Source organism: Genypterus blacodes, unplaced genomic scaffold, assembly GCF_046128005.1.
Source record: "Genypterus blacodes isolate CSIRO-AG114 ecotype Tasmania unplaced genomic scaffold, CSIRO-AGI_Gbla_v1 ptg000111l_1, whole genome shotgun sequence".
NCBI lineage: Eukaryota > Metazoa > Chordata > Actinopteri > Ophidiiformes > Ophidiidae > Genypterus > Genypterus blacodes.
The window spans coordinates 4,615,384-4,629,844 of record NW_027466915.1 but is presented as its reverse complement, the minus strand read 5'-3'; the positions used below and the strand labels follow the sequence as shown (position 1 = coordinate 4,629,844).

At 40.8% G+C, this 14,461-nt stretch overlaps 1 protein-coding gene across 1 annotated transcript in view; it reads right to left on the bottom strand.

Moving 5' to 3' along the window:
• Window positions 1-10,654, bottom strand: part of doc2b (double C2-like domains, beta) — a 74,572-nt gene extending 63,918 nt beyond the window's left edge. The window contains exon 1 of the mRNA XM_076161420.1: window positions 10,306-10,654. Within this exon, the coding sequence (XP_076017535.1) occupies window positions 10,306-10,654 (349 nt within the window). The remainder of the gene's footprint in view (window positions 1-10,305) is intronic.
• Between the last annotated feature and the right edge of the window lie 3,807 nt (window positions 10,655-14,461).

Here is a 14,461-nt window from a genome sequence, read left to right as displayed (position 1 = left end):
CGACTTACAAACCCCTGCACGTTCACTTTACCTACTAATCAATTTTGGGAAATTTATAACAATAAACCTCTGCACGTATTTTAACACTTTATTCAACAGTATTCATTTGGTTAATTTATTTAATTTAGTGTGTTTTTTAATTTAATTATTCCTGTGCTGCTGTTCTTATATGTTGCTTTATATTTTGTTTTAAATGTTGTTTCTTGTTGTCTTTTTATGTTATTTGTACGCACCAAGAACCAGACCAAATTCCTCTTAAGTGTTAACTTTACTGGCGAATAAAGCGATTCTGATTCTGATTCTCACTGCTGTACAGAAAAATTAAAGACGAGCCCTTTTTAATAATAAATTAAAAAATGTATATAAAACAAGATCAGAAAAAAGTTATTGTAAAGAATAAAACTATATTTGTCTTTTTGTTGTGGACTGTATATACTTTCATTTGTATCGAATGAGCATGAATTGTGGAATTGTGATGGCAAATTAAGAACACAAATGCATTCTCTCTGAGCCGCTATAAATTTTTGTTCTTCTTCGGCCAAATATGTACCTATGTGTGTGTAAAGAATGCTGATATGGTATATGATACATAACCAGTAGTCAATGCGCAAGCAGCGAGTTGAATGGTGTGAATTTATGCTACTCTGTTGAATTCATATATTTGTAAATCTGACTTTCAAAGAGTCAGTGCCTCCCCAGCCACGAACCTCACCGCACGTCACTGGCTTGAATAGCTTAGAATTGAATGCACAATAGCAGGGTAGCTATGTTTATACATGGCACTAGGCCCAGTTTGATATAAAACACAATTTTATACAATATTCATAGTTGGGGGTCCCTGCTCCATCTCTCCATCAGTTTGGGGGTCCTTTGCCTGAAAAAGCTTTACAGTAAGAAGAGATAGCAGCAGCTTTACTGCAGTTACTGCTCAAATCATGTGACAGCAAATAGAACTGTATGCGTAAAATTCATAACTTTGTCAAATATATTTTTTATTGAAAGTGGCATTGGATGAACTAAACATGCGGTTTTTGAGAATCTTGGGAAGAATAGAAAATATTGATAATATGTTGTCGTACACATTAAGAGGGAAGAAAGAGTAGACAAAATAAAATAAAAACCTTTGCCAGTTCTGGTGACATCACTTTGACCCTACTAGTACAGATGCCATTACTGTTGTTTTGTTAGATGATATCATTACTGTAAGTTTGCTGGATAACATAATTTTCCATTCAAGAGTATATTAATTGAAAACAGTGCTGGGTGACTGTGACTGCCCAGGGCCTTGGTCTTCTGTGATACTTGTGTGTGCTGTTCCTTGTAGGTCCTTGGCTGCGTTGAGCTTACGTGCCAACACCTGCCCAGTGTTCCCAGGTTCCCAGCTGTAGATCTATAGAGCCCGGTCCTCCACAGATCCAAAAGCGACATCAGGTACGCCTTGTCTGAATAAATAATCTTCCCGTAGTTTAAAATAAGAGTGTCTTCAATGCCAAATTATGATCAAAATATCCTGGAATCCCTTATTAAAACAGAGAATAGAGACTTAAAAATTCTTATTCTAAACATAGAATTAACGATTTATCTAAATCAGGATCAACCAATTGGAATCTAAATTATCATTTAATTAATTTGTTAATATTTTTATGGAGTCAGTTAAACGAGGAATGTTGAACTGTGAATTATAATAACTTCTCTTGGAAGCTGGAGTGAGATCCGCCAGCCTCCGCCCCAACACTCGTCTTTGGGCCAGGGGCGGAGTTTATCAATTACATAAGCGTAGATTTCTTTACAGTTGCCTGTAGACAGGGTTCCACTTTATCAGCCAATACTAGAAACATAAACACACACACACACAATAAAACATCCCGGTCGGTAGTCTGCAGCAGAGCAGTATTGGACTTCTCCTTCAGTTTTCCCTCCTGTGGGAGCAGGGAGGGGGGGACAGAGTTTGAGAGGAAAAGGCTATGATCACAATTCCAATTCCAAAGATGCGGGGCAGAAGCTATTATCGATCCACCTGTAGTGGGATAGTGAGGCTTTCAAAGAACATGAGTCCAACATCTTCTCAGTAACAGACTGAAAGATGAACTCTGAAAATAGAACTCTTCTTAGAAAATAAACTGCTGTGCTTCCACTTACAGAAACCTATTCTGATCATAGATGTGAACAGAAGAATTATTTTTCTCAAGATATCAATGTCTCATAATTACATAATAATTAGACAATTATATTTGGCTACTACGGATAAGGAAATGCAAAACAAGCTGACAGCTAATTGGTTTATCAATTAACTTGTTATAGCTAAAAGTTTTCAACTTCATCTCATCCTCAATTCCAACCTAATTTCAACCAACCTGTTTAAGTTCAGTCAATTATGTGCAGTCTAAATACTCTGACGCTTTTCTGGCTATCACTGGGGACCAAAGAAAACATCAAATAACATTTTTGCATTATCCAATAAGTTGGCAACTTTTCTCCAAATCTTGCAGCTCTAAACTACATCATACTCAGATGGTTTACGGAGTACAACAATATAACAATTGTGTTCATAAATATATCCAGGTGGTTGGCACTGTGGTACACCATTTGACAGTACTCTAATGTGAAAAGGTGCAAGCTATGATTCTCCTCTTTCTCAACAACATCCCTCCCTTCCAGGTTGGTTCTGGGTTGCATTTTGCCTTGGGTAAATCCAAATGTTGGCCATTCTAATTCACCAACTGAGTTGATTTCACAGTAAGAACATGCAAGAAATGATTTTCCTGTTCATCTGAAATGCCATTCCCTTCCATGCCATGGTTTGTGAATCGCGTCATACTTGCAATTCAAGTCGAATTTTAATTGATTGCCATTGCCACGAGAGGAGACTGTGTTCCATCCTGCAGTCAGTGAAAGCCCAGATTCTCCTGAAAAAATGGCTTGCAATATATTGTGTTGGATGCTAGTTCACAAGTAGTATGGAGTATGTCCCCACAACAAACAAATCACTCCACATGTTTTTGTGAATGGACCAAGACCACTTCCTCCCCTGCCCAAATGAATTTTACCAAAGAGGAAAATGTAACAAGTGTGAAAACACCAAGAAATGGTCATCTTTTAATTTTAGCATAGATGACAATGAGAAGCTTTGGTATTGTGGCATAATTAACTGCACACTGCGCATTTAATAACCCTTACCCTAATTACCATCTCAGCCAGTCTGTGATGCTTCATACCTTACATGAGACAAAATCCAACGTTGTACCCAAAGTTTGTTGAATACAGTGCCTAAGTCAGTAGAATTAAATTAGTTTTTGTTTTTTAATCAGACATTTTAAAGGATAAAACATCTTATCCTTCAAAATGGGTAAATTGAGAAGGTGTATGACTAGTCAACTTGGTTTATCCGGACTTAACTTTGTTAAGCCCTCCCAAAAACAAATTCCCCATCTGTGGAGTGTGACAACCCTGGAGTCATCATGACCACTGATCCCAAACCCAGAGGCTCACAGAGTAGTGAGTAGTAGTGAAAGATAGTGAGTATTATCTTTACATAATGTGCTTAGTGAGGCACAGGGGGAGCAGAGGCAGAGGTTTGTATCTGATGAAGCAGAGCTGCTGGTGACTTAAACCCTTACACACCCCCTTTTGAGAAACAGTATCAGTAATACCCTATAATGTGAACAGACTGATGATCCGGCCAGCTTTGTTAGTGGTGAGGTATTCACAAAAAAACATGGGACACCACATTGAGTAATTACTGCTGCATGACAGCTTACAGAAAGACCGTTAATAGGATTCTGTGCTGGACATGGCAGCTCTAAAATCACTCTTTAAATTGAACCCAGCATGATGAGACGCTCAAGTTGAGGTTTTCAAGTGGATTGGTGCAGCTCTCTCTGTTTTCCAAAGGTCTGTAAATGGGGTTTTGGTCTAGAAGAGGCAACAGATGGCTCACCACACAATTCCCTTCTTTTTCTTGGAGGAATACATTACATACAGGGCAGGTTATTCCAACATAGATACGATTCATACACTAAAGCGAGTTGATTTCCAACACCTTAGCTATTATATTATTATAGCTTATCTATCTATCTATCTATCTATCTATCTATCTATCTATCTATCTATATATATCTATATACAGTATAGAAAGATATATATAGATATATGCACAGTCGCCCATTAAGTGTAAATTAACTGAATGGGTGACCGTGTATATCTGTCTATAGGTATATATAGACAGATATATATGTATATCTGTCTGAATATGAATATGACCTATAGACAGATATATATGTATATCTGTCTATAGGTCATATCCCTCACATTTCACTTTTGTATATTGGTTCCTTCTGAATCACAGAAATTGCCCAGGACTATGTATCTAAAATATCAAATGAGAAGAGTATTACAGCCCTCACACACTGCAGTATCCAGACGTTTATTATGACCAGCACTCCATCCACCTTCACAAGTGCACAAGTGAAGAAATTTGAAAAAACACATCAGCAAATCTCTGTTTATGCTGAAACGAGTGCATAACGTGTGACATGTTAGGGCAGTTGGTATCTCCCCTTTTCTCTCTCGCTCTAAATCTCAGACCTCTGTCTCGACTTTAGGATTTTACCTTTCAATTGAAACTGCGCAATATGCATCAGCTACAAAAGACTGCACTGCTGCCAGTGACCTGTAAAAGTATTAAATGTAGCCATATGGGGTTGAGCTACGTATAGGGTACGTATGGTATGGCACCTCATTGTCTTGCAACCAAAATAGGAATACCAAACATACATGTACTTAAACAAGCTAACATGTTGTGGTCACTGCACACTTGGTGACCTTAGTTTTACGGTAATGGTATCCCTTAGCAACACAAGTAGACAACATATGTATCAATCATTAAACACAGCAGAAACAGTGTCACAATGAATAAAATAAGTAAGATAAATGACAAGTCACATTTGCATCTTGGGTGACTATCAAGAAACATTGCCTCCGGATACAAACACATTTTCATGTAGAACGAAGGCTCCTTTAAATGCAAAGGATCTGGCTGAGGTGGTTTGGGCACCTAATCAGGATGCCTCCCTGGGGACATATTACAGACATGTCCGACTGGGAGGAAACCACAGGGCTCCACCAAAATACACTGGAGGGATTCCCTCCCTACTCCCCAGAGAGAGCTGGAGTGTGTTGCTAGGTAGAGGGACATCTGGGTCACTTTGCTTAGCATGCTGCTTCTGCCACTCTGGTGGGAATGGATGGCTGATGGACATTGTGAAGTTCTTGTCACTGTCTACCATTGTAATTTATGACCAAGGCCAATGATTTACTGCTCACGGCGATGAGGTTATTGTCTATGTTCCACATCACTCAGCCTTTGATTCAGGGTTGGTACTTGTACTGTAAGTCATGGGCTGAGATCATCCTTTTATAGCAGTATTTGTTACACTCTTTAAGAGACACATATTATACATACTTGCATTATTTCATCTTCTGTTCATTAGGCTTGGTGAAGGAATTTGTCAGCTTTGAGGGTTTGCCTACATTGCTTATATCACAACTGTCATAATTCCCTAGGGACTCTTTTGACTGGCTGCTCATCGCAATTAAACCTACCTTTGCAGCAGAGTCTGTATGATTTTTGTAGATCAGTGTGGTGCCGCAAAAGTGCAGACACAGCTACTACTGGCATAGCTCCTACAATACACGGACAAAGATTAAGCCTGAATGCCTCAGTTTTCAAAATCTCTATGATGAATTTAAATTGACTTACTGTATCCCTTTTGTTTTGCTTCATTTCCCCTTTCTGAGCATTTCCCTTTCTGTGGGAAGCTTCCCTTTTATTTTGACTGTCTCTCTCCTCACACCAGTTGACAAAGACAAGCAAATAGTCTTTCTGCTGAGCAGATAGCAGTGCTGCCAGAGCTAGGCATCCCAGGGGAGACCTGTATGCATACATTACCAAACAGTTCCCTCCAACACTGGCCCTTTCAGTACATAGGACTCTGAGCCTTATCTCTCAAAAACACCAGAGTCTGATCCATCACCTGGGTCGCACCACTGATTTCACATGGCACCAGCAGGGACACTGCCCTCTCCACCCATGATTAATTGATGTGGCAGAGATCCAGATGTCCAATTGGTATGGATTGCTCTCCCTTCACAGGAGAGCTGGGACACTTGGTGGGTGATGCACCTTTCTGTTTCAATTAAAATCAAGCTTGAGTCACAGTGTATCTAAAAAATGTCTGTTATGCAGATTAAGTATTAGCACCTTACGAGAGGATTGAGACATGCCTGTGTGATTTGGCTCATAAGGGAGAGAGCCGCCACCAAACCGCCCCACCCCACCCTCGCCGGGCCCCACAGGGGAAAGAATACAGATACTGGATCAAGTCCCATAGGATCATGAAGAGCCAATCTGGGACAGTGCTGACTCTTTTAAAGCACAAACAAAAGGAAGACAAAGGGCCTTTCATTAGCATTTGACAGTGACAATGACAAACATTAATATGAAACAGTAATGTGCATGAAGCTAAAAAAATTCAGTTCATCCTCCTGCACAGGTGAGACTTGACAACTTTTATTCCAAGAAATAAATTAAGCTGAAACTGTGCAGGAGCTTTGGCAGGTAAGACAGAAAGTGGCCACAGCTCATTTGCATTACTTAAAGTTTGCCATAATGCATATAGTCAGCTTATCTAGAGTTTTCATCAAGTAGCATTGCTAACAACTGTCTTTCAGTAAGTCTTTTAGTGTAGCACATTATGGAAGCATTTGTCTCATGTGCCAATGACACTGTTTCTCAACATCATTCTGTGATGTTTGGTGCAGCACAGGAGTTGGTTGAAGGAAATGTGTTCTCCTAGTAAGTAAACATAAAACATGTCATATTTTTAAAAACCTATTGTTACTTATGACAAATAAAGCTACGATAGATAAAGCCAATTATTATTCTAGTAAGGTCTTCAACATAAATATATGTCACCAGCATATTTATTGCATATTTTGCTTAGGTTGAGTGGCCAAGTTCAGCCATGACAATGTTATGAACTCTAATGGATATTCTCCCACATTACCATATTAAATTGCTAAGTGTGACCTAATTTTATTATATTATGTTTAGTTGAGTATACATTGAATATTTTATATACTTCAATTTTCTTATAACAATTGACCCAAATCCAAATTATATAATTTAGAGTGATAAAGTGCTCAATTTGAATGTTTCCCATTCCATGGAAGGCTACTGGTGTCTGTTAAAGCCTGTATTCTATACTGCAAACTCATCTGATGCTGCAGTATAGTGCAGTTTTGTTTTCATGCCTCATGTTTCTCCTTTCAAACTCCCATGGTAGCAGCAGCAGCCTGGGATTATTGGTGGCATTGCATCAGACCTAAACAACCACTTGTTTCTTATTTTCTTCTTTAAGACTATTATTACACTGTCTGCATTAATCATCTGTGCTGTAGGTGAAAATAGTGATAGGCTGCAGATTACTCAGATTTTTGATAGCTAATTTTTTAAAGGTTAATGTGAGTGTGACAATTGATGCATGCTATGTCCCCATCTTGCACTGTTTCATTTTGGGTCTGTTTTGGAAGAAGAGTTGATATTGTAATTATCTTGAATTACTGATGACCCTTGACATGATTGTGAAACATTAATATGGTGCTCTTGCTTGTAGCTGGAATGAAGAGGAGCAGCTCCCATCGACCTGAACATCTTGTGAGTTCCAGTTTCTAAGTCTGTTCATTTATTTGGATTTCGCCAAACTTATTTAATTTCTCAATAAGACGAGTCCAGTCAATTAAATAAACTACAAGCATGCTGACGTAAAGACCTGGATAATCTGCAATTTTCTCCTTCTTAACGCAGACAAAACAGAGGTTATTGTGCTTGGCCCCAAACACCTTAGATACACATTACCTAATGATAAAGACACCATGGGTGACACTGCATTGGCCTCCAGCACCCCCGTAAGGTATCTAGGAGTCATCTTTGATCAGGATTTGCCATTTAATTGAAGAACTGCATTCTTTCACTGAGGCAACATTGCAAAAACCAGGCACATTCTCTCACAGAATGATGCAGAGAAACGTGTCCACTCATTTGTTACCTCTAGCATATCCCCCATTTGTCCACTCCTACCGTAACTAATGCACACTACTTGTGCACACTTCTTTCAATATCTAGTCTAAATTTTCTTTCTTTGTGCATGTTCAGTAGCCAGGCAAACACTTGAACTGCTGTTAACATGAAGCAACTTGCTGTCACTAATGTGTGATGTGAATAGTGCATATACATAAAGACTTTGGCAAATTCCATGGATACCGTCACACTCAAGTAACAAACTGCACAATTGTTCCTCTCATAGGTTAGCCTATCTGAGTCACAACTTAGTGATTCAGTTATCCTTCTTTAAGCAACTTTAACGTGTTGCTTAACTCACATATTTTGCATATTTTTAGTATAACAGATTTCTGGATACAGACAGTGTCTGCAGTTGTCAACATTAACATTCACACTTAGGCGCACTTAAAAATGCACTAGGAGGAAAACATGTTACATTATGTTTGCTGTGACTGAAACCAAAACAGCAAACCACAGATCTGACACCAATGGGATGATTATGTCAGAACTGTCTCACTACTTTGTGTAATTAGAAGGACCCCTTTTCCCTGCAGAGTGAAATCCTTGTTGCTTGGTGGAAGTCATTGAGCAACATCTGCCAGGCCAGACCTGCCTGCTCTGCTCTCTACCATCCCCCTTCCTGTCCAGTTCTGGATTAAAAATGGCCTAAACCCCCTCTGCATGCCATGTACTGCATGGATTAACTCTTAACAAAAGCTGCACTGATGTCATGCATCAACCTCCAAATCACAAATCTGATGCAGAGAATGCTCTCAATGAACCAGAAGTCTGAAACAAATACGCCATGAAAGCACTCACATGAAGGAAGCAGCATATTATTCAGTTTGGGTAAACAAGTTCATTGTAATCCAAAATGCTAAAACAGATTCTTCTATTCATGGTTTCACAAATATCCGATTGATATTGCGAAGTCAAGATCCAGGTAGCACTGTACTGCCAGGAAATATCCATGTTATAGCAGTGCAGTGAGATTATGTCGAACACTTTTCTACTTGTTGAGTGTTCTTCAAAAGAGTGTCAGTACGTTTATACTCTGCTCTAGAATGCTCTACAATTATAAGGAAATAGCCTTTGAGTGCAGAAAGTTTCAGTGTCTTTCAGTGTAGAATAAGTAAAAATAGTGTTTTAAGAAGAGAAAATTAGGCTTTAAGACAAAAATTACTTGATAAGGAGCAGTGCATGTTTGCTGATCATATTGCATCTATACAGCATTAACATATTTGCTGTGCTCTGTAGACATAATGGGTTGTTACAGAATGTAACATCAACAAAGAAATCATGTTCCATCTCTGACTGATTATTGATCCAATCCTGTTGCATGTTTGATTAATTCTAAGATTGAATTATTATTCATGCACTCAAACCTGCTAAATTAAAGGAATGACATTCAGCAAATGCTTTCTTCTGTGATACAGCGAGGGACTCACACACAGACACACACACACATGCACACACACACACACACGCAAAGCTCTTCCGATGCTTTAGTAACCTAACACAAAACAGGCAGACAGACAGACTGACATTATGCCCACACAATTTGGAAATGCCTCCTTGCCACTGGCTAGCACAGCATGTGGATGTAAACATGCTCCAGCATGCGTTCAGTCATTTGAAGCTTCACCAAGAATGTATGAATCATTCAGCCTGGCAATACAGAATGATAATATAGACCAAGCATTGTGTAGATGCTTCAGATTTGTCAACAAATTTACAGACATACACTCGTGCACTGTCAGACACAATGATTTGCTCTGGGAAATCACACATTTCATCCTTTCAATTGGAGCAGAGTAGAGGGAGTTATATGATTTGCAGCAGCAACAGTTGGCTGTCGACTGAGAGGCAGAGTTACAAACACAATTGCACATGACACACACTAACACACACACCAGGGGACTGGAGATAGAACGAGATGGATGAGGGAGTGGAGAGAAGAAAAGGTGACAGATAAAGCCACAAAGCCACACTGCTGTAAGGATGCCTGGCAACCGGTGGCAAAAATGGAGATGCAGTAATAAGAGAAAGGCAGCGGGAATGAAGGACAGAGAGATCTAAAAGGGAAAGGCACACATATGTGAACACAAATGGAAAACATCACAGGAAACAGAGGAAGACTGATGAGGTCAGAGGATGGAGACTAGATGGGAGAGAATCTCACTTACTGGAGTCATCTGAGTCATATCCCTCCACATCAGGCTCCTCATCCCTCTTGGTGGCCTGTGAGGTGGCAGAGGCACCGCCACAAGCCCGGTCCGGGTTATCCTCATTGGGGCGGGCCGGGTCACAGACGGTGGCGGTGGAAGAGGAGGTGGAGGAGGCTGAGGAGGAGAGGGCAGCGCCCAGGTAGCCAGTGTGACCCACCTGATGGTGCACTGCAGGGGGGAGGCCCCGTGGGTAACGGGGGAAGTAGTCAGAGATCTGCTTGATGGGCTGAATGGGACCTGGGCACACGTCAATGGCCATGTGCTCCTGGATACTAATGGTGGGTTTCTCGCCTTTGCGTTGTGTCATGCATGCGGTCCAGCCCGGAGCCTACTTCCAAATCCAAAAACTGGAAAAAGAAAGAAAAAAACAACAACAGGCACCCCTGCCTCCTCCGCCCTCCTTTTTGGGAAGATGTGGATGTTCTCCTGGTTGGGTGCTGAAGGTGGACAGGTCCAGGTGCACTGTGGATGTCACCACACTAGTCTACATGAAGATCTGTAGGCTACTGCTGCCTCTTCCAATGCTCTCCTCAGACCCAGACCATGCTGTCTGACAGCCTCGCACACACTACGAGCTCCCCTCCCTCTCTCTCTCTCTCTCTCTCTCTCCCTCTCGCTCGCTCACTCACTTGCTCTCTTCTCTTCCTCCTATACCCCCACTCACTGCCTACGTCTGCGCTGCCTATTTGAAAGAGAGAGAATATAGAGTGGTGTGCATGAGTGAGAAGGAAGGGATTATAGAGGAAGGAGGGAGGGATCAGCTGATGTCACTGCTTAGCAACAAAGCGGTAAACAGAAACCTGCGGCCGAGCTGCTTAATTATGATATTAACCCAATCCATCTGTCAGTGGGAGGGGACATCCAAGACTGTGCTGGATGTATGTGATTGCGTGTGTCCTTGTGTGCACGTGTGTGTACACACATGATAACCTGGAAAATGAGCCATGAATTGATGCATTATCATTCCTTTTAATGGTTCTCTGTGGGCAGGTGTCATTGTTTTAATGTTTTCGTACCAAAAAATGACACAACACAACATGAAAATAAAAATGAAAAAGAAATTGACATTCATTTTTGCGTTCACATGCAGCAGTGGAAGTAGTAGCAGTGGCGCTACAACAGAAAATGACTGGTGCATTAACTTGAATTGACATGCATTCAATCTGTCAACAACAACACCCCTAAAATGTCAGACACCACAGATTAGACAAGATCTTGTCACCGGTTTTGGACATTTTGGAATGAAATAATGAATATCACAATGCTGATATGAGGTTTTCACCTGACCATGTCACATCTCAAATAGTGGAGAATGAATGAATGAATGTAACTCCATAGTACAAATCCCAAGAAATGTGAGAAAATACTACATAAAGACGCAGTACATAACAGATGTACTCAAGTATTCGTACTTCAGTGCTTGTTTTTTCCATATCTGATATCAACAGGTGTAGATTCAGATGTTGCCATTTTAAAGCAAGCAGGCAATCATTGACCCTGCTGCCTCTTTGTTGGCATCCCACCTTTTTCACATCTCAGTGCCCTCACACACTCATTAACACACATACTTTCGCTCATTCATTCAGCAACACTTGCCTTTTCATTACAGACCAGATCTTGTCACACATTTCTCAATTGCTTACCACCTGCTGCAGTTTTGTGGGTGGGCTCATCTATGATTCTGTCCACTTTCACAATATTAAAGATGCAACTCCTCATTTCACTGCTGCACAAAAACTGCTACAGGTATAACCTGTCTTGAAACATACACACTACACACAGTTTTTGACTTGACAGTAAGAATCTGTGATTCACATTCTGTTAATCTGTGTATAGTTAAATTGCATGTGCACTATAGCAGCAATAGGTAGGACTCTAAAATCACACAAGGGTTCTCAAACGAGAGGGGTTGAATAATATTAATTTCTCTCACACATGACAATTTGAGTAAAGACTGGATGATTTATCAGCTTGTTGTTGCCTTTAACTTTACATGCTGTGAGTAGTTAACTGAAACACCAAGCACAAGTATCCTGTGTGTGCCCCTTGTACGCCCTGTTGTTTCCAGTTGCATGGACTGTAGCAAGCTATAGCAATAGTGTCTTGAAAACAGCTCATTCAGTCTTTGTATACTTTAAACGTGTTACTATTACAACAGTTCATTAATGAGGCACTCATTAAATCCCACATTACTCACCCTATGCTTCTGAAACGCTTGGCTGTGGCATTAAATCATGCAGTGTGAATACTATAACCTGTATGTAAGAGGATTAGGTCTTAAGATAATATACAGGAATGCCCATGAACCGCAGGTTGATATTTTTAAAAGCAAACTCCTGACTTTAGTCTAATTGAATTATTTATTCATCCATGTATTTGAGTCTGTTTTACTTCTCGGTACATCCTTATATTTTATTTTTTACTTTGGGAATGTTTTCCTTGGATTGAACATTGATGAGGTTTATGACAGTGCCTCCTCACCTGCTTTATTAAATATAGTAAATGATTATAGGCAGTTATCATAATGAGTTCAGCACCTACCCTACACTTTGAGTTGGGCCATCTCAGACTTTCATCACATCAGTTATTAAGGATTTTTTTGGGGCTGAAATGAAAATATGAAACTCCAGTATCATTGGCAGATGTGTGTCAAAGGGTTTATGGTGAAGAATAAACTACAACCCATCTGAGTTGCCGTGTGGTCCCTTGACATCTTGTATTTCTACTTCTTTTTCTTTTACCTCTTTTCATGACTGATCCTATTCTTTGTTAATCATATACATGTAGGAAACACTTGCATTTCATATAGATTAAGTGCTGTCAATGTCCCTGTCACTCAAAATATTCATTCAAATGCACATAATATCACAAGCTTTCCCACCTAACATACTGGACAGGGCTAAATACTTTTCATGTGACACACAGTTTAATAATGAGAGTCACAATCCCTCAGCAGAATCTCTCCCTGGAGAGAATGCTAAAGCAGCAATTGTTATTGCTGCAGACATTACTGCTGTTAACCGCATCACTTTAGCCAACCAGAAACAAATGATACAGCACCCTCTTGTGTTAGCTGTTAAACCATGAAAGCTCGGACACTGTAAACAGGACCTTATCCAATATACAGCTATGACTCGAACAACTCACCTTCGAAGATGAGCACGACCGTGACTACTGGCCAGGTTAGGAGACAGCTGGAGAGACTCCACCAAGGCAAGGCTGCAGGCCTTGATGGTATCAGCCCCAGGGTTCTGAGGACCTGTGCCGGCCAGCTGTCTGCTATCCTGTGTTACCTCTCCAACCTGAGCCTGACCCTGGAGAAAATACTGGTGCTGTGGAAGACGTCCTGCCTGGTTCCGGTTCCAAAGATGTCGACTCCATCTGGCCTAAATGACTATCGATCAGTTGCCCTCACATCATGTGATGAAGGTGCTGGAGAGGCTGGTCTTGGCCCGCCTTAGGCCGCTGGTGAAACCATCACTGGACTCTCCGCAGTTTACTTACCAACCTCACGTGGGAGTGGACAACGCCATCATCTACCTGCTGCAGCGAGCCCACTTGTATCTGGATGGAACCGGTTGCACTGTGAGAGTCACATTCTTTGACTTCTCCAGTGCATTCAACACCAGCCAGCCATCACTACTGAGGGAGAAGCTGCAAGCGATGGTCTGGTAGGAATCATCTGATTCTGAATGTGGCCAAGACCAGGGAGATGGTCATCGATGTCAGAAGGAAGTGGACGGTTTTACGGCCCCTGTGCATTCTGGGTGAGGATGTTTCAGGTGGTGGACGACTATAAATACCTTGGAGTCCACATTGACAGCAGGCTGAACTGGAAAACCAAAACTGAGGCTGTATACAGGAAGAGGATGAGAAGACTTTCCAGAGGAAGCTGAGATCTTTGAGATGTGTTCAGCAAGATGTTGGAAATGTTCTACCAGTCTGTTGTAGCCAGTACCCTTTATTACCCTGTTGTCTGCTGGGGGAGCAGCATTGGAGCTAGGGACACCAGCAGACTTAATAAACTTATTGAGAAGGATGATACTTGTAGGACTGTCATGGAAAAGAGGTCACTGATCATCCTCTCAATCACCTACAGACAGGAGCGCCTTCT